General features: G+C 38.1%; 1 protein-coding gene across 4 annotated transcripts in view; it reads left to right on the top strand.

The window, feature by feature from the left end:
* The window catches only part of GSK3B (glycogen synthase kinase 3 beta), a 219,960-nt gene that overhangs the window by 100,176 nt on the left and 95,507 nt on the right, over window positions 1-24,277 (top strand). For all 4 annotated transcript variants that reach the window (XM_037045581.1, XM_037045580.1, XM_037045579.1 and 1 more), the window contains one exon: window positions 9,700-9,783. In XM_037045581.1, the coding sequence (XP_036901476.1) occupies window positions 9,700-9,783 (84 nt within the window). The remainder of the gene's footprint in view (window positions 1-9,699; window positions 9,784-24,277) is intronic.

Genomic DNA, 24,277 nt, shown 5'->3' with positions numbered 1-24,277 from the left:
TTTATCCTTTTAGGGGGCTAGGGGTTATTTGACTGTATGGTTCAATAGGTTAGTGTTTTTCTGTCATATTTTGGAAAATTTCAGCAATTTTTTCAAAGATTTTTTCTCATTTTTATTTTTCCTCTTTTTGTCTGACACTGCCTTTATACATATGATGTTAATCATATGTGATGTTATCCAACAGCAGGTCTGTTGAGGCCCTATTTATTTTTTCTGTAGTCTTTTTTTCCCCTCTTTGTTCTTTCAGTTAGATAATTTGTATTTCTTTATTTTCAAGTTCAGAGATCTTTTTCAAAATGCCGTCTCAAATTTTATGTTAAGCTCATAGTGAATCTTCTTTTGTTATTGTAGTTCTCAACTCTAGTATATCTAGGTCTTAAAAGTTAATATTTCTTTGTTGAAATTTTCTATTTGTTGTATAATAGTTATTGTATTTTTCTTTAATTTTTAACATAGGATTTCAAATATTTGAACATAATTACATTTATATTTATTCTATATTAAAAGCAATTTAGTAAATAACTGGCATGTAATATTGTGTGAGTTTAAGGTGTACAACATGTTGATTTGAGGTACTTGTATATTGCAAAATAATTGCCACCGTAGCATTAGCTAACACGTCACATCTTACAATTACCCTTTCTTATTTGTGGTGAGAATATTTAAGACCTACTTTCTTAGCAACTTTCAAATACAAAATACAGCATTATTAACTGTAGTCACCATACTGTATATGAGATTGTCAGAACTTATTCATGATATAATTGAAAGGGTGTACACTTTGACCTACATTTCCTCTTGTCCCCCGCCCTCAGCCCCTGGTAACTACCCTTGTACTTTGTAGGAGTTCAGCATTTTTAGATTCCACAGAGAGTTAATATACAATACAGTATTTGTCCTCTGACTTACTTCATTTATTGTAATGACTTCATGATTCATCCATGTTGTTTCAAATGGCAGGATGTCCTAAATTCTTGTGGCTGAATAATATTCACACACACCCAATCATAATGCACAGCATAATGACCTTTTGGTCAGTGAGGGACCATCTACACGATGGTGGTTCCATCCCATAAAATTATAAAGGAGTGGAAAAATTTCGAGTGACGCTGTAGCACAATTGCTCAAGTGTTTATGGTAATATTGGTACAAACAAACTGCTTTGACAGTGATATAAAAGTATAATACATACAATTAGAGCTGTAGGCTATATTATTTAGGTTTGTGTAAGTAAACTGTATGATGTTCCCACAATGACAAAATCGGCGAACAATACATTCCTCATAATATATCCTGTCATTAAGCAGCACAGCCCACGACTGCACATCACATCACATCACATCACATCACAGGTTCTCTATCCAGACAGACGTCTGTCGATGGACACTTAGGTTGAATCCATGTTTTGGCTATTGGGAATAATGCTGCATGAACATGGGAGTACAAGCATCTCTTTAAGAAAGTGGCTTCATTCTTTTTATGCTTACACCCAGAAGTGTCATTGCTAGATCAAATGGTAGTTCTAGTCTTAATATTCTGAGGAATCTTCAGTTTACATTCCCACTAACAGTGCACGAGTATTCTCTCTTCTCTACATCCTTGCCAACATGTTATCTCTTGGTTTTTTTTGTTGGTTTTTTTTTTTTATGATAGCCATTCTAATAGCTGTGATGTACTATGTCATTGTGGTTTTGAGTTGCAGTTCCCTGATTATTAGTGATGTTGAGCACTTTTTCATGTACATGTTGGTCATTTGTATGTATTATTCTTTGGAAAAATATCTACTCACATCCTTTGCCCACTTTTTAAAAAATATATTTTATTGATTATGCCATTACCATTGTCCTATTTCCCTCCTTCATTCTTCTCCACCTTGCACACCCCCCTCCCCCACTGTTCCCTCCCTTTAGTTTATGTCCACGTGTCTCAAGTTCTTTAGATTCCATATTTCCCCTACTATTCTTGCCCTCCCCCTATCTATTTTCTACCTACCGTCTGTGCTACTTATTCTCTGTACCTTCTCCCCCCTTCTCCTCCTCCCACTCCCCTGTTGCTAACCCTCCATGTGATCTTCATTTCTATAGTTCCGCTCCTGATCTAGCTGTCCCCTTGGTTTGCTTTTGTTTTAGGTGTGGTTGTTAGTAACTGTGAGTTTGCTGTCCTTTCACTGTTCATATTTTTTATCTTCTTTTTCTTATGTAAGTCCCTTTAACATTTCATATAATAAGGGCTTGGTGATGATGAACTCCTTGAATTTGATCTTATCTGAGAAGCACTTTATCTGTCCTTCCATTGTATAACTGAAAGCTTTGCTGGATAAAGCAATCTTGGTTGTAGGTCTTTGGATTTCATGCCTTGGAATACTTCTTTCCAGCCCCTTCTTGCCTGTAAGGTCCCTTTGGAGAAATCTGCTGACAGTCTGATGGGAACTCCTTTGTAGGCGACTGTCCCCTTATCTCTTGCTGCTTCTAGGATTCTCTCCTTAATCTTGAGTAATGTAATTATGGTGTGCCTTGGTGTGTTCCTTCTTGGGTCCAACTTCATTGGGATTCTCTGAGCTTCCTGGACTTCCTGGAAGTCTTTCCTTTGCCAGATTGGGGAAGTTCTCCTTTATTATTTGTTCAAATAAGTTTTCCACTTGTCACTCTTATTCCCCTTCTGGTACCCCTATAATTCGGATGTTGGAATGTTTAAAGATGTCCGGGAGGTTCCTAAGCCTCTCCTTCATTTTTTTGAATTCTTGTTTCTTCCTTCTTTTCTGGTTGGATGTTTCTTTCTTCCTTCTGCTCCAAATCATTGATTTGAGTCCCAGTTTCCTTTTCCATCACTATTGGTTTCCTGTGCATTTCCCTTCGTTTCAATTAGTTTAGCCTTCATTTGTTCCTCTAATTTGTGACTAGAATCAACCAATTCTGTGAGCATCCTGGTCACCAGTGTTTTGAACTGTGCATCTGAGAGGTTGGCTATTTCTTGGCCGCTTAGAATTACAGGCTCTGGGGCTTTGAGTTCTTCTTGAGCCATGTTTTGGTCTGTTCACACCTGTTCCATATAAGGGGCAGAGCCCTAGGTGTTCACCAGGCGGGGCAACTCAGTGGTTGGGTTGTGACACTGTATGTGGAGGCGGGGTCAAAGAGCGGCATTGGCAGCGATCCCTTCTGCTCCTTCCCGCCAGTGGGGCCTGCCACCTTGCATCCTCACTGGGTTTATCTCCTGCCGCCTTGCACCTTCACTAGGTTTATCTCCTGTTGCTTTGCACCCTCACTGGGTCTGTCCCTCACAACCCCACGCCTGGAATCTGCCAACTACTGCCCACGCGCCTGGGTCCCTGGGTTGGTCTGGCCAAGTTTTCCTGCGCAACCCCCCTCCGTCAGTTGCTGGCTCCACCTGTCTTACTGGTTTGGCTGAAGGGTTCGTTGTTATCCGACTTACGTATAGTTCGATTTTCTGTGTTTGGTTGCATTTTTGTTACTAAAACTTCATTGTTTTTAAACTTGGTTGTGTGAGGAGGCAGTGTTTCCACCTACGCCTCCATCTTGGCCGAAGTCCCCTCCTTTGCCCCTTTTTTAACTGGCTTGTTTGTGAGGTTTTTTTTTCTTTTTGCTATTGAGCTCTATGAAATCTTTACATATTTTGCATATTAATCCCTTATCGAACATGATTTGCAAATATTTTCTTCCATTTACTTGGTTGCCTTTTTATTTTGTTGTTGGTGTTCTTTAATGTGCAGACCCTTTTTAATTTGGTATAGTAGCACTTAATTTTTGCTTTGACACCTTTGCTTTTGGTGTCAAATAGAAAACATCATTGCAAAGACCATTGTCAAGAAGCTTACCTCCCTATGTTTTTTTTTTCAGTTGTACAGCTTTTATGTTCTTAAACCTAATAGCTGCTTTGTACTCTTTGTCTGCCAAGTCCAACAGCCGTGTCTACCCATAGTCAGTTACTTTTGAGTACTTAAAAAAAAACAAGCTATACTTTAAATAAAACAAGCTATCGTGTACATGTCTCAATGTTTTTGGACAGTTGGACATTTTAAGTAAAATATTTTAGCAACTGTAGATGTGATTGTTTTAATTTTCCTGAAGGTTATTGTTTTGGGGTTTTTCTTCATTTTTTGTGACTTACCTATAGCCCAATCTATAGAATCTTACTCCTCCACAGTTAAATTCTGTGTTCTATGTTAAATTTTTTATTCTAATTTTCAGTTTTTTAGCCTAGTGTTAGGGGTTTATTCTTTTCTGCATAGTTTAGTGATCACCCGGGCATTATGAATTTATAAAGCTTCCACCATTTTTTAATCATTCTCTACACACATTGCAGAGTACATTCAAAATTTGGGCAGTTTTTAAGTTGGCCTCAGCTTTCTTGGAGGCCCTCTTAGGTCTCCCCTGTGTTTGTGTAGTCTCTCAACCAGGGATATATGAAGACCTTATTTAGCCTCTCTGTGCCTCTCTTATTTCCAGGATCTCTCTGTTAAATTTCTTAGTGTTCTGCCAGTCTGTCATTTTCCCCAGCTGGGACTGCAGTCTCAGGGTAGCAGAGTTGTGGGCCGTTTCATTTTGTTTCCTGTCAAATTAGCTATTTTTCTGCCAGTGCCACTGGATGAGGGTTTTTGCTCTCTGTTCTAAGTGATGGTAGTCCCCTGTAGAAGCAGAATTCCTGGTTTTCAAGATTAACCCTGCCTTAGTAAAACTATGTTTGACTGTCTGAGCTGGCTGTTGATAGTGGGGGATAGCATTCCCTGACAAAAAGGCCGCTTCCCCCACTGTCTCAACTCTAGTATCTAACAGCTTTTCATGAATAAATGCTTCTCGACTCGTTGCATTTGAATGATTCCAGAGCTCTGAAATGATTATTTTTTACCAGTGTAGTACTTTTTATAGTTGTTTAGGGGGAGATCTCTTCATTTTGCTATAGCTGGGAATCTCACCTCTTTTTTAACTAACTTCTTAGTCCTTCCCTCCTGTCTCCCAGCCCCACCTTAATTCACTGTAATCAGGCTTTTGTTAGAACCATTCTACTGAAATAATTCTTGGAAGAGTCACCAGCATCCTACATTTGCCATATCCAAATACCAGTTTTCTGCTTTCATCTTAACCTTTTAGCCACTTTTGACATAAATGATTACTCCTTTTTTCTGAAAACTCTTTACTTGGCTTCTAAGGTAGTATTTTCTCCTGTTTTTCATTCTACTTCATTGACTGCTCCATGTGATACACCTATGAATTTTGGGGGGTCCAAACTTCTTTCCTGTGCAATAGATACAACATTGGGTTCCCTTGATGTAAGTCTTCAATGTGCAGATGACCTTCCAGATACATATTTCCAGTACCAACTTCTGCACTGAGTTGCAGTATTTTCTCTTGGATGTCTAGTAAGGATTTCAAACTTATTAAGTAGAAAGAAATTAGAACTCTTGATCCACCATCTTCCTCAGATTTATTCTCCTTGATTTTTAGAATGATCTTTTAAAAAGATAGATCAGAATATATCATTTTCCTTTATATTTATTGTAAAATTTAGTTTAACATGATTTACGAATTTGTATGACATACCCCCTTGCCTGCTTCTCTGAACTTATCTCCCACCTTCTTCCCTTTACTTAGCTTGCTGCTTGTTCCCTCAAGCTACTTCTTGAATATTCAAAGCCCACCTCTAGGCATTTACATCTGGAGTTTCCTATAACAGCACTGCAGTGCTCTTCCCCATATTTTCACATGGTTCTCATCATCATATCATCCAGGATTGTGAGGTGTCTGCCCTGACTTCCGTCTTCTGTTCTCTGTCTGCTTATTGCTCTATGTCCTCCATAGACTGTAAGTTTAATGAGGGTAGGAACTTTGTTATTCTTGTTCACTGCCACATCTTTAATATTGTAAATTATGCCTGGCACATAAAGATATATTATATTTATAGAATAACAGTGTTTTTGTAGAATTAATATGTTCTTAGTGAACTAATAAAGAATGACTCAGTAAAAATGGTTAGGCTTGGGATTGTTGTATTAAGTACATTTTAGGCACAAACTTTGTTTGCCTAATATTGACTTGATTAGTACAACAATTGCTCTATGAAATATGTTTTGGATCTTTTAGGGAATTTTTAAATGATAAAATTTAAACCTCCTTTTTAAAAGAATAGAATATGAACAGAACTGTCACAGGTGGGCACATAAACAGGTTCTTGGTGATCGCGAACAAAGAATTGAACCGAACACAGAGAGTTCATAGCAGAAAGAGAGAGAGCAATTGATATATTAAGCAATAGTACACTCCACAGAACATGGGAGCAGGTCAACTCTGAGCAGAGATTGATATCAGGGGCTGGAGAGATTATACTCTTATAGGACAGATATTTCCTGGCTAGATTCAGCAGCGTTTTAATTGTGCATATACAAGTAGTTGTATTACTTTAAAGCTACTGTGCATTTGGTCCCCCCATGATTTTCCTTGATTGGCCACTGGGGAAGGGGGTCCCACAACTTTAATTTATTATAATGCTATTATAATGAAGCAGGGATCAACTAGCATCTTCTGCTCAGGTGCATTCATGATTCATCATGATTCCACACTTTTCCAGAAAGCAGGAAGAACCTATCTTAGAACAGGATCACTGTTCTGTATCCTTGCCCTTTATCTTAGCCCTGGGGCACCTCTGGAGTGTCCTTCTTCCTGACCATCTCCTGCCTCAGATCAGTAAATGTACATAAATATTAAGGTCCATGTACTTGCTTCACTTATGTATTCTTTTTACACAAATTTTGTTATCCAGGAATTTAATAGTTCTCTGTTACCTTGGTTAATGAATCTGGAAACATGGGTAGCTTATTTTAACATAGTTGGCTACACACACACACACACACACACATATAGATATGTGTGTGTTTTTTTTAAGATTTTATTTATTTATTTATCTTTAGAGGGGAAGGAGAGAGGGAGAGAAACATCAATGTATGGTTGCCTTTTGTGCGTCCCCTGCTGGGAGTTGGCCTGCAGGGAACCCGCCTGCATCCGAGGCATGTGCCCTGACTGGGAATTGAACCGAGATCCTCTGGTTCGCAGGCCCGCGCTCAATCCACTGAGCTACACCAGCCAGGGCTATATATATATATATATATGTTTTAAAGACAGTCTTGCCCTGGCTTGTGTGGCTCTGTGGAATGAGTGCTGTCCTGCAAACCAAAGGGTCACTGGCTCAATTCCCAGTTAAGGTAGATACTTGGATTGTGGGCCAGGTCCCTGGTGGGGCACGCAAAAGGCAACCACACATTGATAGATATTTCTCTCCCTCCTTTTCCTTCTCTTTAAAAAAAAAGTCAGTCTTTGTGTTACAGAAGCAACCCAACCCTTTCCCTGGCATCTTTTTGTACAATGGTTCTTTGCCTGCCGCCATGTTAGGATCTGTGGCTCTCAATGCCAGAGTTTGGTAAAAAGGAAATGAACTATTTTAATGAAAAGTTACACAGGTTTAGAATAACAGCAGAATTCTACTGTTAAGTCTCATTCCCTTTAGAAATGAAGATACACCCACAAACACACAGTCCTGCAACCACCACCACCACCACCACCACCCCCACCCCCACCCCCACCCCCACCGCCATGTCAGGTTAGTCTCAGAACATGCCAATTAGAAGTACTGCCCTCCAGAAGAAAAAAACAAGTCTGCAGCTCACTTCTCCCAATTCCTCTCAGTAATCCGGGCTGCTGGGCTGGGTGGGAGACGGCTGGGCAGGTCTCCGGCGGTTCCCAGCATTGTCAGCTGTGCCACACTGATCTCCAGTCCTTAATCCAAAACCATGTGGCACCTCCTCGTGGTCTGCCAGCGAGAGTCTTTCACTCCTTTTCTTCCCACATGGTCTCTCATTGTCCCTGTCCTACATGGTGGCCTGCCTTTTTGTTTAAATACCAGCCTGGGACCTCCTCTGGTAACACATTTCCGAATAGCCTCAATTTGGAATGGAAATAGGCACAGTTTTGAAATTAGTAAAGTTTTGTGTCCTCTGCAGCAGTCAAAACTTAGTCTAATTTTAGTCATTATCTTTGTCAAAGCAATTACATTATATCATTTGTTTATTGCTTTAGCTATAAACATTTTATAGCAAGTAACGGAATGAATGAATGATGTGTTATAAAAGTATTTTATTATTTTTTTATCCTCACTTGAGGATATATTGGGGTTTTTTGTTGTTGGAAGATATGTTTATTAGTTTTTTCTGTTGTTTTGTTTTTAGAGAGAGAGGAAGGGGGGAGGCAAGGGGGTAGACAGATAGACAGACAGAAAATCATGGATGTGAAAGAGAGAAATATTGATCAAATACCTCCCATACCTGCCCAACAGGGGATTGGGCCTGCAACCTAGGTATGTGCCCTGACCAGGGATTGAACCTGTGTTGTGCATAGGATGATGCTTCAATCAGCCAAGTCACCTGACCCCACCATGACCTTATAAAAGAATGTTAAATATCACTGTATACATAAACCCAGCTCTCATGGTCAGTTTAAAGGGACAGAAGGAGAATCCCCTCAAGGTTCCTATTTCTCTAAGAAAGCATTAATAGAATAGAACCTTTTGGAAGTTTCTAGAGGAGAAAGAAACATTTGCTTCTTTCTGCTGCCATCTTGTAAGAACTGGAGCCCACTGTGCTCTAGGACAGTTCTGCTTATTCAGCTTGTTGTCTCCTATTCATCCCCCACTCCTCTTTTTTTTGGGGGGGGGAGCTTTTCCCCCTCATTACCATAACAGTATTTGCCTTCTAGATTCCGAGGCATATACTTTGTGGTTTTGTAGCCCTTCTAAATCATTTTAACTGACATTTTATATATTCTGTCTGTATAGCTGGTACTCTGGTGTTCTTTCTCTGTTATTTAATGTATCCTTTATTAACTGATTTCTGACAGCCCAAGTATGTTGTTAGAATTTCTCATCTTTGTTAATATATACTCTTAAAATTTATTACTGCAAAATGTATGGTGTTAAGAGGGCATCATATTTAATGTTTTCTTTCAGTGAAGAATGAGAATAATTTTGAAACTTCCCAAAGGGAAAATTATTTGTCTGGTTTATAAATTTATCAGGATTGTACAGTTTCTAGTATATCATATTTTAACTTTTTAAAAGTTAGCAACTAAGCCCTTCTAATGGGGTAATTCTCAGATTTTTTGGTATATCTTGGGAAATAGTAGGGCTTGTAAGAATTTTCTTTGCACCCGAATTTATTTGTTTGATGTGGTATTTTATTTTTTATAGTTATAAAAATTACAGCAGTAATAGCTCATTTCAGATTATCTCTCACATACTGTAGACCAGTGCTTCTCAAGCTTTTTGTGGTAAAGTACCAGTTTTAAAAATTTCCAATTCATTGACAACTGATGCTTTTGTAAATATAGTACAGATGAATTAAGAAATACAAAATACAGATCCTACTTTTGATTATAAGATTCATCAATATAAAAGTATCCTGTCAAATTGCTATAGAAAATTCTAAGCACTTATTTTTAATTTGATTCGCAGAGCAGTAGTAAATAGTTCATGGAGTAGTAACAAATACTTTACAGGCTAGCAGTGATCTGTAGACCACACTTTTTCATAACATATCTATTGCCTTCTATTTGTAATGTTTAACGTTAATTCAGAAGCATTAGTCAGTATGATGAATAGCAGTTATCCTTTAAAATACATTTTTCTGTTTTTCCCTTTCAGAACCGAGAGCTCCAAATCATGAGAAAGCTAGATCACTGTAACATAGTCCGATTGCGTTATTTCTTCTACTCAAGTGGTGAGAAGGTAGGTCTTGCAGAAAGCATATACTGAATATTGTGATAGATTTCTTGTTCTTCTAGAAATATTTTCTCATTCCCAAGTGAAACAGTTTTGCTAATTGAATGAGTGAAAGAATTTCAAAACACAGGCCCTATTGATACTGAGCTCAAGGTATGATCATTAATCATTATTAGTTGTATTGGGAAGATGTTAAAAAAATGGAATGATTTTTAAAGAATTTTCTTCCTTTCTTAAACTTATGTGGTTCTAAAGCAAATTTAAATACATATTTCAACCTTTAAGCTCTGTATGTGCTTCTGGAGCTCCATGTTAGTTCACCTGTTTATTAGAGGGAGGAAAATGATGTCATTTTGTTAAGTTGAAATATTGGAGGGGAAGTTTCGGAAAGGAGGAAGACTTCAGTAGGACCAGAATGAGACTTAAACATTAGGAGGCTGGTTTAACCTATTCCTCACTGGGGAAAATTTGGAAAATGTATAATATTTCACAGCTTGTTGTAAGTGGTCACTATTTATACTCACATTTAATTCTAAAAAAGCAAAAGATAATTAAGGAACACTTTCTGCTGTGAATTCCCTCTCCTACTCCCCCTTCCCCTTAGTCTTTCTCTTCAGAAAATATAATAACTAATGTTTGAATTAGAAGCATAGAAAATTAGTTTCTTCTGTTTTACCATGGTCTTTTTCTTTCTGTGTGTTTATTGTGCCTTCTTCCCAGATTCAGTTGTTATTTAACATTTTTTTCCTTCACTAGTTTGGGATGAAGGGGCAGGACAAATAAACCATTTCATCTCTTTGGCTAAATGAATATGACTTTGGACAAGTTCATTTGATATTTTATTTTATTTTTTAAAGATTTTATTTATCTTTAGAGGGGAAGGGAAGGAGAGAGGGAGAGAAATATCAATGTATGGTTGCCTCTCATGCGTCCGCTGCCAGGAACCAGGAACCGGGAACTGGCCTGCAACCCAGGCATGTGCCCTGACTGGGAATTGACCTGCGATTGTGTGGTTCACAGGCCCGCGCTCAATCCACTGAGCTACACCAGCCAGGGCCATTTGATATTTTAGACCTCAGATATCATGTATATATTATCTAAAGTCCTTAGATCCATAATACCTCTTGATTTCTAGCCTAGTGTTCTTTTTACTTCACATATCTGTGTCCCAATGTAATCATGTTTAATGATTTCCCATTAAATTTTATTTAGATTTTTTTAAGAAATTCTTTTTTCATGACAAAACCTGCAGTCTGGGAAGGCACCTCTATATTAAGCCAGCATTGTGACATACATGCCTGCAGATAATTGGTGTGTGTGTATGTATGAGATGGCTAATATTTTAACAACCAAATTGGTTCTTTAGTGACTCACGTTTTTCAGATGCACGCCTGCCTTTAATTTTAAATGATTCTTCTATTTGTATTAGGGGCTATAAATTCTCGTAAGTATTTAAGCTCCTTTGTTTCTAAAGCCAGTTACTTGATTCATGCCATATTTTTTTAACCCAGCAAACTGTCTGTTATGTCCTTAATTTTTCTGTCCCTTCCCAAATAAAATTAAGGAGCATCTGTTATGTTTGTATCACTCTTATAATGGAATTTTGCATCCTCATGACTTTTTGTGATGCTAGACATTATCATATCTCAGGGAGGAAAGTAATTATTTGTTCAGAATTATTTGTTCCATGTACCACTGGATTAAATGTAGATTCATTTGCAAAGGTCTCCTGACAAAGCCCCTAAACATTTTCTCTTGATTACGTAGTTTATATTGCTTTCCTATATGCCAGGTACTGTTTTAGTACTTTACAAATATTAACTCATTTAACTCTTAAGATAAAGAGAAAGGGAAAACTTTTCAATGTAAAGCTCTGTCTGTGATGGCACCTAAAGGCTACCCATGCAGTTTTGGTTTGGTGGAAGCCCCCATCACAGTCTGCCTCGTTGTTACTTAATCCTGCCCTGGGAGTAAAAGTGGACCAACTGTTTTCTCTGTATTCCAGAGGATTATTTTCTTCCCCGCTGCTGTGCACCACGAGCTGCTTATTTATCTTAAATAGTCTTTCAGGTAAAGAGTAATTGAGAAGTCATTAAGGGAGATTAACCAGAGAACCTGTCTATTATAAAAAGGAAATATACTTTCTAATATTTTATCTCAGAACTTTCTCTTTAGTGTTGTAAATTTTACAAAGTGAAAAAAGACACATCTTACTTTTGGATAGTTCAATTAAAAAATAGAAAGGTGGTGATTATTGCTAAAAATTATGACTCTTCCTTGTCAAAAAAAAGGTTTCCTAAGGATATACAGAAATACACAGGTTTAGGACCTCCCATAATATTCTAGCCACCAAAAGGATAATTTCTCCTTGGCTGGCTCATGATCTCCACTTCTTTGCTTCTGAATTGATCTGGCAGGACCAACAACATACCACTCAAGAGACCAGGTATTAAACTAATACATCCCATGTGAGAAGGGTTCTTTACTAGGGTTTTGAGAGCTCAGGTTTGTTTTTATTGATTCTAACTCTCCAAGAGTAGGTTACAGAGAGTGAACTAAGTACTTTTGTTTAGAAAAGGGATGTAATGTCTTATGAAATTCTTACTAATCCTTATAGGTGATTTCTCTCTCAATGTGACAGCCCTATATGAGGTACGCATTTTACTAAAAGAAACATTACGTATTACCTCTGTATATATTAGAAGAGTTTAAGGAGAGGGAATAATAAATAGTTTGAGATGCCTCTGAGACTTGAAAATAGAGATACCCAATAGACAGGTACACGTATGACTTCATAGATGGAGGTGCCACTAAATGGAGGAATGACGTGACAAGTTCTGGTAGGCAGGGTATGTAGCCATGTGGTAGAGCTCCTAGGGGATTGGAAAGGAGGGAGAGGGCATGTTGTTTGAGGCCAGGACAGCAAAGAACCACCAGTCTGCCAGTATTGCCTTCTGGTCCCAGAATAGGTTAGGAGAGCTGCAAAGAAGCTGGTACCTTTGGGTGGGATCCAGGTTTGTCAATGGCAAGGCACTAAAAAGAACCCTCTGTAAAAAGACTGAGGTTTAAAACATGAAGAGTTTCTTTTTGGCATTTCAGAGAGCTCAGGGGAAGCTCTGGGCAGAAAATCAATGGTAAGAACATGGTAAGATCGGTGGTAAGTAGGCTTGAGGAGGCAATCAAAGGATTGAGCTGAAGGCATTGTGATGAGAAAAAAGAATTCAGTGTTTCAGGATTATAGGAATGATAGACTTGGTTAGGTTCCATGGATGAGTTCAAATGTGCATGGGAGTATTCCTGTTCAAATGTGCATGGGAGTAATCCTGTCATCATCATCTGACTCATTCTCTTGTCATTTTCTACCTCTCTTCCTAAGCCTTTTCTCTCTCTTATGTCTCTGCCTACTTTCTGGGTTTCTGTCCCTTTCATTCTTGGCTCTGGGTCTCTATCTTTCTGTCTCTAGATTTCGCTTTCTCTCTCTTGGTCTATGTCACCCCCTCAGATGTTTCCCCCCACTGTTAACTAACTCTGGTGTGTAGCTGCCTGGCTGTGTCTCTGACTCCCTCTCCCTATTGGCTATTTCCTGTGTACATCACTCCACCTCTTTCTCTGAGTTTCTGTACCTCTCTTTTATTGGGTTTCTACCCATCTTACTCTCTTTCTCTGAACATCTAATTCTTTCTAAATCTTTGGGTTCTCATCTGTTCTGAGTCTTCACCATTATCTTTCTTGGCATCTCTCCTCTCAGCCTCTATTACCCACCTCTCTTTTTGAAAACTGGAAAGTTTTGAAAACTGGAAAGTTTTCAAAAAGAAAACTTTTTTAAGAAGAAACATTTCTTCTTAAAAAAGAACATTTCTTCTTTTTTAAAGAAGAAACATTTTAAATCAGTATGCTGACTTTTAACTTCAGTTCTATACATTTTGTTCCATGCGTATATGTTCTACAGGTTTCTAGGAGCAACTTTTTATAAATGTATTAAATATTCGATAGCCTAAGATCTTTTCCTTATTGTCTCATAATATTTGTACTTACTGGTTATATAAGCTAAACTGCCCAGGGCCTCGTCATCATTTTTGCCTCTGAATACTTTTTAGCTTCTGGTGAAGTTAAAGTAGGATTCCTGTAATATTTGTCAAATATTTCCACTGGCCACAGTTTGAATGGTTATGTGTATTGGTGATCTTCTCTTTATTGTCCTTCACCCTGCCATTTTAAAGCCTCCTCTTTAGAGATTATAAATAACCAACTTTTAGCCTATACTTAGGTGAAGAAATGGCCAATATAACTGGAAGAGGGAGGGAGGAGTGAAGTCAGGACAAAGACTACAGATATGACCTAATTATAATTAGTCTTTGTCATAGTCTGCTGGTTGGAATCATTGATGTTTGCTGCAGTGACCAGAGCATCATGTAGTCAATTGGTATAGCCTAGGTTGCCCAATCGGTTTTATTAACTCTGGTTTAGTAGAGGAGTAGCGCTCTTCTCGAACAGTGAAAAATGGGGTTTTTGAGTGTTTTGAAAGACTGGGCTTATAATACTTTTGTGATTTCTAAGTATCACGTAGAATAGGGTTGTTGTTGTTTAGTATTGATATTTGGCCGTAGAAACTTCTTTCCCTTTTAATGAAATTTCATGAAGAACCCCTGTTTTATAGATAGAAGGATAAAATGCAAAGTTGCCCTGGTTGAAACTGGGATGTGGGACCAGCTGACTTTGCCTTTTTTGAGTTGCTCACCTCTGTAGAACTCCAGTCCTCTGAAGGATGTGAATAGTTCGTAAACCACATTGTGCCTTTACATGAGCCTTAAGTTTTATCTAAATCAATTGATTGTCTTCTTTAGAAAGTTTGCTATAAGTAACCTTATACATAGTAATACTTTACCTGTGGTTTATTATAGATTGATTACTGGAACAATAAAGAGATAGCCTTCCTTAAATAAAACTCTCCCCCTACTTATATGAGACAGTTTAAATAGTCAAGATGGAAGATTGATTTTACCTCTCATACCAGCTGTGTTTTATTGATGGTAACTGTGTGGAGGGCTGTGTGCAGAAGGGGAAGATTGCATCAGTGTTCTGGGTTCAAGGATAAGAATGCAGTGCTTGACTATGTCTCTTGGCCACTAGTCCTGGAGAGGAAAGGGTAGGAGTAAATCTATTCTGAAAAGTAAAGAGCACTGGCTTTGTAGCCAGAAATGTTTGGGTTTGCATCCTAGTTCTGCCTCTTGGTAGCAGCATGACTGAGCAAAGTATTTACCTTTATAAACCTTTTGTAAACCCTTCAGATCTGTAGAGAGGGATTTTGTAAGGCAAAAATGTAATAATGGTTATTAAGTGCTTATCATAGTACCTGGCATATAATTAACACTTAATAACCATTAATTTACTACATGCTTTACAAATTATTGTTTAATAATAACAAATATGTACTGCACTTGCTAGGTGTCACACATTACTCCAAGCCTTTTACGTGTACTTTGTAACTCACTTAAACCTCACAGCAACCAGTGAAGAATAGGTACTGTTACTATCCCCATTTTATAGAAGAAACTGAGCCAATCACAGATATGTAAGTTACCTAAGATATTTAGCCTAGAATGTAAAGTTCTTTAGAAGCAGTGCATTAGAAATGTAACATTTAAAAATATCTTAATAATGATTGCTGAACAACATGAGATTGATTGTACAGTTCTTTGAAGACCTTTAAGAAGATAGTAAATAGCCTTTTGTTGTATAATGATGTAGTAGCAGTAATAATAATAGCCAAAACATTCGTGGTGCTTACTATATGCCAGACATTAATCTAAATACTTTATTCCCTCCTTTTCCTTTTCCTTTTCCTTTTCCTTTTCCTTTTCCTTTTCCTTTTCCTTTTCCTTTTCCTTTTCCTTCCTTCCTTCCTTCCTTCCTTCGAACTCAAAGAGACTTATTGTTAATTCTTCTTTAAATGTTAGAATTTACCATTGAAAAACCATCTAGGCCTGGCTTTTACTTCCCAGCAAGTTTTTGATTACTGATTCAATCTCTCCTTGTTACCTCAGTTTGTTGAGATTTTGTATGTCATCTTAAGTCAATATAGTAATTGGTGTTCCATTTCTGTGTTCCTAGAAACATTTCGATTACCCTTAGGTTATCTAATTTGTTGTCACACAGCTGTTCAGAGTGTTCTTTATTCTTTTACTTCTGTAATGTCAGCAGTGTCTTCACTTTCATTTTGATTTTAGTTATTTATGTCTTACTATTTTTTCTTTGCTAGTCTAGCAAAAAGTTTGTGAATCTCTGATTTAGTCTTTATTGTTTCCTTCCTCTGCTAACTTTAGGTTTATTCCTCTTTTTCTAGTTCCTCGGGATGTAAAGTTAGGATATTGATTTGAGATCTTATTAATGTAGGCATTTACCGCAGTGGATTTTCCCCTGAGAGCTGTCTCCACTGCCTCCAATAAATTTTGGTGTGTTGTATGTTTGTTTTCATTTACTCTTAAGTATTTTCTAATATTTTGTTTGTTTGAGAGTGTGTTGTCTAATTTCCTCTTTGACCTATTGATCATTTAGAGTGTGTTGTTTAATATCCAAACATTTATGGTTATTTTTTGGTTTTCTCTTTGTTACTGATTTCTAGTTTCATTCTGTTGTACTTAGAGAAGATGCTTCATATGACTTGTCTTTTTAAATTTCTTGAAATTTGTTTTGTGGCCTAAATGTGGACTCTCCTGGATAATACCCCATGTCCATTAGAGAAGAATGTCTATTTTTCTATTAGGTCTAACTGGCTTATAATGTCATTCGAGCCCTCTGTTTCTTTATTGCTTTTCTACTTAGATATTTAGATATTCGTTATTGAAAATGGTATATTAAAGTCTCCAACAATTATTATAATACTTCTTCCTTCAGTCCTATAATTTTCTCCTTATATTTGGGACTCTATTGTTTGCTGTGTATATGTATATAATAGTTATATCCTCTTGATGAATTTTCCCTCTTATCAAAATATAATGTCTTGGCCCTGGCTGGTGTAGCTAAGTGGATTGAGTGCGGGCCTGTGAACCACATGATCGCGGTTCGATTCCCAGTCAGGGCACATGCCTGGGTTGCAGGCCGGTTCCCGGCAGGGGACTCACGAGAAGCAACCATACATTGATATTTCACTCCTTCTCTCCTTCCCTTCCCCTCTAAAGATAAATAAATAAAATATTTTAAAAAATATAATGTCTTGGATGCGTTTTATTTTTTTCCTTGCCACTGCCCTGGCTAGAACCTTCAGTGTTGAGTACAATGTTGAGAAGAGATAAAAGCTGACATCTTTGTTTGTTCTTATTTTAGAGGGAGAAAAGTATTTAGTTTCTTTATTTTTAAGTAGTATGTTAGCTGTGGATATCATCTGTTATCAATGTCATCTGTCCATTGAAGGAAAGTTCCCTTGTATTTCTGGTTTGTTGATTATTTTTATCATGAAAGGTTGTTGATTTTTGTCAAATGCTTTTTTCCATCTGTTGAAATGATCATGTGGGTTTTGTTCTTTATTATGTTAATAAGGCATTTTATATTAATTTTTACCCTTTTTATTGAATTTCTTGGGATGATGTTGAGTAAAAAATTTTACAGTTTTCAGGTGCACAGTTCTACGACATGTCATCTGTACACTTTATTGTGTGTTCACCACCCCAAGTCAAGTCTCTGTGCGTCACCATTTATCCCCCCTATACCCTCCTACCCTCCTCCACCTTCCTCCATCACCCCTCCCCCAAATCACCACACTGTCATGTCCATGAGTTTTTTTCTTTCTTTCTTCTTCTTCTTTTTTCTGGCTCAACCCCTTCACCTAGCTCCCTACCTAGCACCACCCACCTCCCCATAGCTGTCAGCTTGTTCTCTGTTTATGGGTCTGTTACTGTTTTGCTTGTTAGTACCTTTTATTCCTTAGATTCTACATGTGAGTGAAATCATATGGTATTTGTCTTCATCTGACTGGCTTATTTCACTTAGCATAATGCTCTCTAGGCCCATCCATACTGTCACAGAGGGTAAGATTTCCTTCTTTTGTATGGCCTAGTAGTATTTCATTATGTAAATGTACCAAAGCCTTTTTATCCACTCATCTATTGATGGACACTGGGGCTGCTTCTAAATCTTGGTTATTTTAAATAATGCTGCAAAGAGCATAGGAGTATATATATTCTTTTGAAGTAATGTTTCAGATGTCTCTGGATAAATTCCCAGACTGGAATTATTGGGTCATAAGGCAGTTCCATTTTTAATTTTTTGAGGTAACTGTGTTAATTACTACATACCTATTTTCTATTTCTGGAACTAATCCCTTTTGGCCATGGTGTTTAATAATTCATGTATTTTGGTGGACTGTATTTTTTTACAGGATTTTCGCCTCTGTATTCATAAGGGATATTGATTTGTAGTGTTCCACACCCCCACCCAATGACCTTGTCTGATTTTAATATTGGTGTCATAGAGTGAATTGGGAAGTGTTTTTCCTCTTCTGTGTTTTTAAGGTTTTTGAAGAATTGGTATTAATACTTCTTTAAAACTTTGGTAGATTTCTCTAATGAAGCTGTTTACACCTGGGCACTTTCTGTGGGAGGTTTTTAAATTACTAATTCAATTTCTTTACTTATAATAGTGAATGTAGGTGTTCTATTTCTTCTTTAGTCCATGTTGGTAATTTGTTCATTTCATCTAAGTTATCTTATTAGCATAAAGTTATTTATACTTTCCCCCTTAATATTCCTTTTTTTCTTGTAAGGTCAGTAAACTGACTTTTGGCTTTATTGACTCCCCTCTCCCCCAAGTTGCTTTTCTAATCTTTTCTTTTTCTTTTTTAAGTGTATTTTATTGATTATGCTATTATAGTTTTCCTAGTTTTTTTCTCCCCTTTATCTTCCCTCCACCCTACAACCCCTAACCCTCCAGTATTCCCCCCACCCCCTTAGTTCATGTTCATGGGTCATACATATAAGTTCTTTGGCTTCTCTCTTTCCTATAGTATTCTTAACCTCTCCCTGTCTATTTTATGCCTACCATTTATGCCTCTTATTCCTTGTACTTTTCTCCCCCATTCCTCCCCTCCCCACTGAAAACCCTCAATATGATTTCTGTTCCTGTTCTAGTTGTTTGCTTAATTTTTGTTTTTGTTTTTTAGGTTAAATTGTTGACAGTTATGAGTTTGTTGTCATTTTACTGTTCGTATTTTTCATCTTTTTTTCTTAGGTAAGTCCCTTTAACATTTCATATAATAAGGGCTTGGTGATGATGAGTCCTTGAATTTGACCTTATCTGAGAAGCACTTTATCTGTCCCTCCATTATAAATGAAAGCTTTGCTGAATAGAATAATCTTGGATGTAGGTCTTTGGATTTCATGACTTGGAATACTTCTTTCCAGCCCCTTCTTGCCTGCAAGTTCTCTTGAGAAATCAGCTGACAGTCTGATGAGAACTCCTTTGTTGCTGACTGTCTCCTTATCTCTTGCTGCTTCTAGGATTCTCTCCTTAATCTTAATCTTGACTAATGTAATTATGATGTGTCTTGGTGTGTTCCTCCTTGGGGCCAACTTCTTTGGGACTCTCTGAGCTTCCTGGATTTTCTGGAAGTCTATTTCCTTTGCCAGATTGGGGAAGTTCTCCTTTATTATTTGTTCAAATAACTTTTCCACTTGTTGCTATTCCTCTTCCTCTTCTGGTACTTTTATAATTTGGATGTTGGAACGTTTAAAGATTTCCTGGAGGTTCCTAAGCCTCTCATCATCTTTTTTGAATTCTTGTTTCTTCATTCTTTTCTGTTTGGTCATTTTTTTTTCCTTCTGGTCCACACTGTTGATTTGAATCCCAGTTTCCTTTTCCATCACTATTGGTTCCCTGTACATTTTCCTTTATTTCACTTAGCATAGCTTTCATTTTTTCATCTAATTTGTGACCAAATTCAACCAATTCTGTGAGCATCCTGATTACCATTGCTTTGAACTGTGCATCTGATAGGCTACCTCTTCGATGTTTAGTTGTATTTGTTCTGGAGCTTTGATCTGTTCTTTCGTTTGGGCCTTTATTTGTTTGTTTGTTTGTTCATTTGTTTATTTATTTTTGTCTTCAGGTGCCTGTTACGTGATGAGGGGTAGAGCCTTAGGTGTCCACCCGGGCGGGGCTATACATGTCACTGTGTTGTGGCACCATATGTGGGGAGGGGTCTGCTAGAGAACAATGGCACTTGCTTTGCTCTCTGCCAGATTTCATTCACTTCCTCTGCTTCCCACAAGCAATTTGGGCCATTCTGGTGCTGATTCCCTGTGGGTGGGCTTGTGTACATTCTAGGACCCTGTGGGTCTCTCCAGCAAACTCTCCTATGAGGCTGGGAATTTCTCCCAATGCTGCCTCAACCCCCACAGGTGTTTTCAATCAGAGGTTTGAGGCTTTATTTCCCTGCGCTGGGGCCCTGGGTTGCACAATCTGTCCCACTCCCCAGTTGTTTCTCTGTTTCTTTGTACACGAATGTGGGACTGCCCAATCTGCAATCCATCCCCTCGCTGTGTCCACCCGTTGCTGCCTTGCTGGTCAGCTCAGCCTTATGCACCCCGTTCCACAATCCACCACCTCTCTGGGTCCACCAGCCACGCCTGTCATAAGTCCTCTCCACCCAGCTGTCTCACTTCTACTGGTCTGGATGAATGTGTCTTCTCTAACTCCTTGGGTGTTGGACTTCCATACAGTTCGATTTTCTGTCATTTCTGGTTGTTTCTTGTTTTTAAAATTGTTGTTGTCCTTTTGGTGCAAGGAGGCACAGTGTGTCTACCTATGACCATCTTGGTGGGAAGACTTTTCTAATCTTTTATTTATTTATTCTGTTCTAGTTTTTATTATTTCCTCCTGCAGCTGGCAGTGGGTTTATTTTGCTCTCCCCCCCCTCTAATTTATTAATGTATGTAGAAGTTAAGGTTATTGATTTGAGATCTTCGTCATGTCAGTTATTGATCAAAGGTGTACTTAAAGTCCCCTTAGCCAGTTACATTTTTATTCTTTACCAGTGGATGTGTGTGAGTGGCTTAACTGCTGCTATCCTACTTTAGGGATATTTATTTAGGGATATTTATTCATATTTATTTGCTGTGTGTTGAACCAGGGACTCTAGTAGCTTGAAATTTCTGGTCTTACTGCTTCTGAGAGGGTGCACTGTGGGCATTCACAGTCTTTCTGACTGTCCGGGATGAATGTGATATTACTTCCTGGGAGCTACTCATGGGTTAGAGTCCCTTATTGTGCAGTCTCTGGTCAGAAGTTGCATGTAAGCCATTTGTGCCAGGGATGCTTCTCCTGTGTGTTGATGGCCCAGGAACGATATAAATTTGTGCCACAATCTGCTCAGCCTAGCCAACACCTGTGTACCTCCTTACTGACCTCCAAAGTGGACCTTGATTCCAAGTAAGCTCTTTTTGGCTGTCTCTTTCCTTGGTTCTCTATATTATACTTCTGATGCCTTGTCTTTTTTCTTGTGCCATGGACCTACCTGCCTTCTCTTAATTGCTCTCCACAATGTTCTCCATTGGTTTTAGATAATGTCCAAAGGCATGGAGTTCTCCCTACTCTGGGTCAGTCTCTTTTGGCAGAGCACATAGCCTGCCTTTCCCTCTGGACAGTATTCCTGTTCCCCTGCGCTAGAACTGAGAATAAGACCTGACTTTCCCAAGAGTAACACCCCCACTTTATGAGTGGGTGCTGGAGGAGAGGCAATGGCAGCCCCTGGTCTTCACAATTCCTGCCATCATGGGAGCTCTGCCCTGTGAGCAAGTTGAGGATGAGGCTCACAAGGCCCAAGCCCGCTATACCTGGAGTGGAGCTTCTCTGACTTAACTGTGGGGACTGGGTAGGGAAAGGAAGACAATTTTCTTGCCTGTGCTCCACTACAATACATCTTCTGCAACATGGGATATAGCCGTGTCCGTTTTGGGGTGATATCAGAGCCCCAGACTGAAAGCTGAGGGGAAAGCGAGCTATGCTCCTCTTCTTGGCTACATCTATCAGGTGGAGAGTGGTGGGTATGAATTCTCAGACCTGAGGGTAGGATGGTAGGCTACGGGAATGGGTCTTTGCTAAAATGCCAGGGTCTTGCTGTTCTTCCTGAGTTTTGTTGCTTCATTTGCTATATTCTCTGAGAAGAATTTTGTTACTTTCTAACAGTTCAATCATTCTGTTAAGTTTTTGCTTTGCTGATGATATGTCCTGAGTTCCTTACCCTGCCCTTCTAGTCTTTACTCCCTGTTACTATTTTCTACACTTTGTTCATGGACTGTTTATTGAAATTCTGGTGCTAGGTAGAAAAGATGAATAAAGTAGAGGCTTCCAACTCTAGTGGGTGCTTACTAAGGTGTCAAAGAATAAAGAGTAACAGTGGAGCATACATTGATTGTCTTCTGTGTTTTGATTATATACTTTGTCAGTAAAAAATTTTAAGCAAGCGCAATAAATTAGTATTATTGTACTAATACATTTTAAGACAGAACAATTTAAAAATATAAAACAAATATGTTCTGTATGATTTTTATCAGATTCAAATTCTTAGAGATGTTCTTTTGATTAACTGTAGAGATTATTATATAATGTCTTCAATCATGAATAAAAATATCTTTGTTTTAAAATCTTGTGATTTATAAAATACTGTTTCTGTGTATTTTATGCATTTTTCTCATTTAATCATCAGTCCTAAAAGAAAATAGTATTATTTTGTAAGTTTTATCATTGAGAAAATCAAAGTCTGGTGTGATTACACCAGTGTTGCTCAGTGTTATCTAACTAGCAACCACAGGAGCCACTTTCAAATGTAGATTCTTCGGCTATAAAGTCTGTGTTCTTCCCCCACTTTGCCCCTCCCCCCTTCAAGGACATATTACTGATTTTAGACAGAGGGGAAGGGAGGGAAATAGAGGGGGAGAGAAACATCTGTGGGTTGCCTCTGGTACATGCCCAACCAGGAACCTAACCTGCAACCTAGACATGTGTCTGACCAGGAATCAAACCCACAACCCTTTGGTTTATGGGACAACACTCCAACCACCTGAGCCATACTGACCAGGGCAAGTCTGTGTTCTTTCCAGTCACCAAGTCTCTCTTAATTCTTAAAGTTCACTTCATTTCAGTGTATTGGCACTGTAAGAGTTTTAGGAACAAAAACAAAAGTATAAGGCCTGTCTTAATGAACTTGAGAAGGACAAGAAAAGAAATATACTACAGATTGATACATGGCATAACAGTTTTATGTACTATCAACAGAAGTAGTATAAAGGAAAGTAATCCATTACTTAGAGTGTCAACAAGGGAATTATATAGAGATAATGCTTATCCAGGGATTTGAAGGCTAAATAGGGGCTATTTAGATAAGTAGCACATAGTAGGTATGTATCAAGTTCTAAGTACAGGATGTGTTTGAAAGGCTTGGTGGAGTTAAACAACATGTGGTCTGTGTGGAGGAGTTACAAGTATTTTGAAATTTCTGTTATATGAAGTATGAGAGTGTGGGGACAGTAGTGGGAGTTGAGGGTGGGCAGGTAGAAGTAAGTTCCTAAGTGACTGCTTGGATGAAAATCAGCCTCCCAGTTAATGTATTTAATTAAATTAAACCCCAAGCTATAGAAATGGGGTGTGTGTGTATGTGTGTGTATGCTATGCAGAACTGTAGCTAAATATACACAGTAGTCCCCCATTATCTGCAGGGATATGTTCCAAGACCCCCAGTGGATGCCTGATACTGTAGACACTACCAAAAAACCTCTATACTCTGTACTGTTGTTCCTTATACATAACATACCTTTTCACCTTTGCATATACAAATCACCATCATCACTACTCTTGTGTTTTGGGGCCCTTATTAAGTAAAGTAAGGGTTACTGTAACACAAGCAGCTGCAGTTGATCACACGATCAAATAACCAAGACAGCTAACAGGCGGGTAGCCCATATATACATCGTGGATATGCTCCTGGACAAAGGAATGATTCACATCCTGTGTAGATGGAGTGGGACAGCGCAAGATTTCATCACATTACTCAGAACAGCATGATTTAAAACTTACAATTGTTTACTTCTAGAATTTTCCATTTAATATTTATGGACCACAGTTGACCCTGGGTAACCGAAACTGCAGAACGTGGTAAAGAATGGCTAAAGGATAACTCTTGTGCATGGTCAAGTTTATAAAATAGAGTTCTTTCCTCCTTTTCTTTTTTCTCTTAGAGTTTATCTAAATAAGCCCAATTTTATATCTTCCTTAATATTTTATATTGATTGCTATTAACGTGGTATATTCATTACTTTATGAAACTTTTATTGATGAAATGCTGACATTTTCAGTGGAATATGACCTAGGGGGTGAATATATAGGTAATGCAAAATTCTTTAGGGTAGGTGAATTATCAAGACTTCATAAATTGTCAGTGTAACAGACGATGATAACTGTTGTCTGCTTGAAAATGTGAATTTAGGAGGGTTTTTGGAATAGCAACTACCAA

The sequence above is a fragment of the Sturnira hondurensis genome, unplaced genomic scaffold (assembly GCF_014824575.4).
Source record: "Sturnira hondurensis isolate 20B ecotype Veracruz unplaced genomic scaffold, ASM1482457v3 Scaffold0004338, whole genome shotgun sequence".
Classification (NCBI taxonomy): domain Eukaryota; kingdom Metazoa; phylum Chordata; class Mammalia; order Chiroptera; family Phyllostomidae; genus Sturnira; species Sturnira hondurensis.
This window is presented reverse-complemented; position numbering and strand designations above follow the sequence as displayed.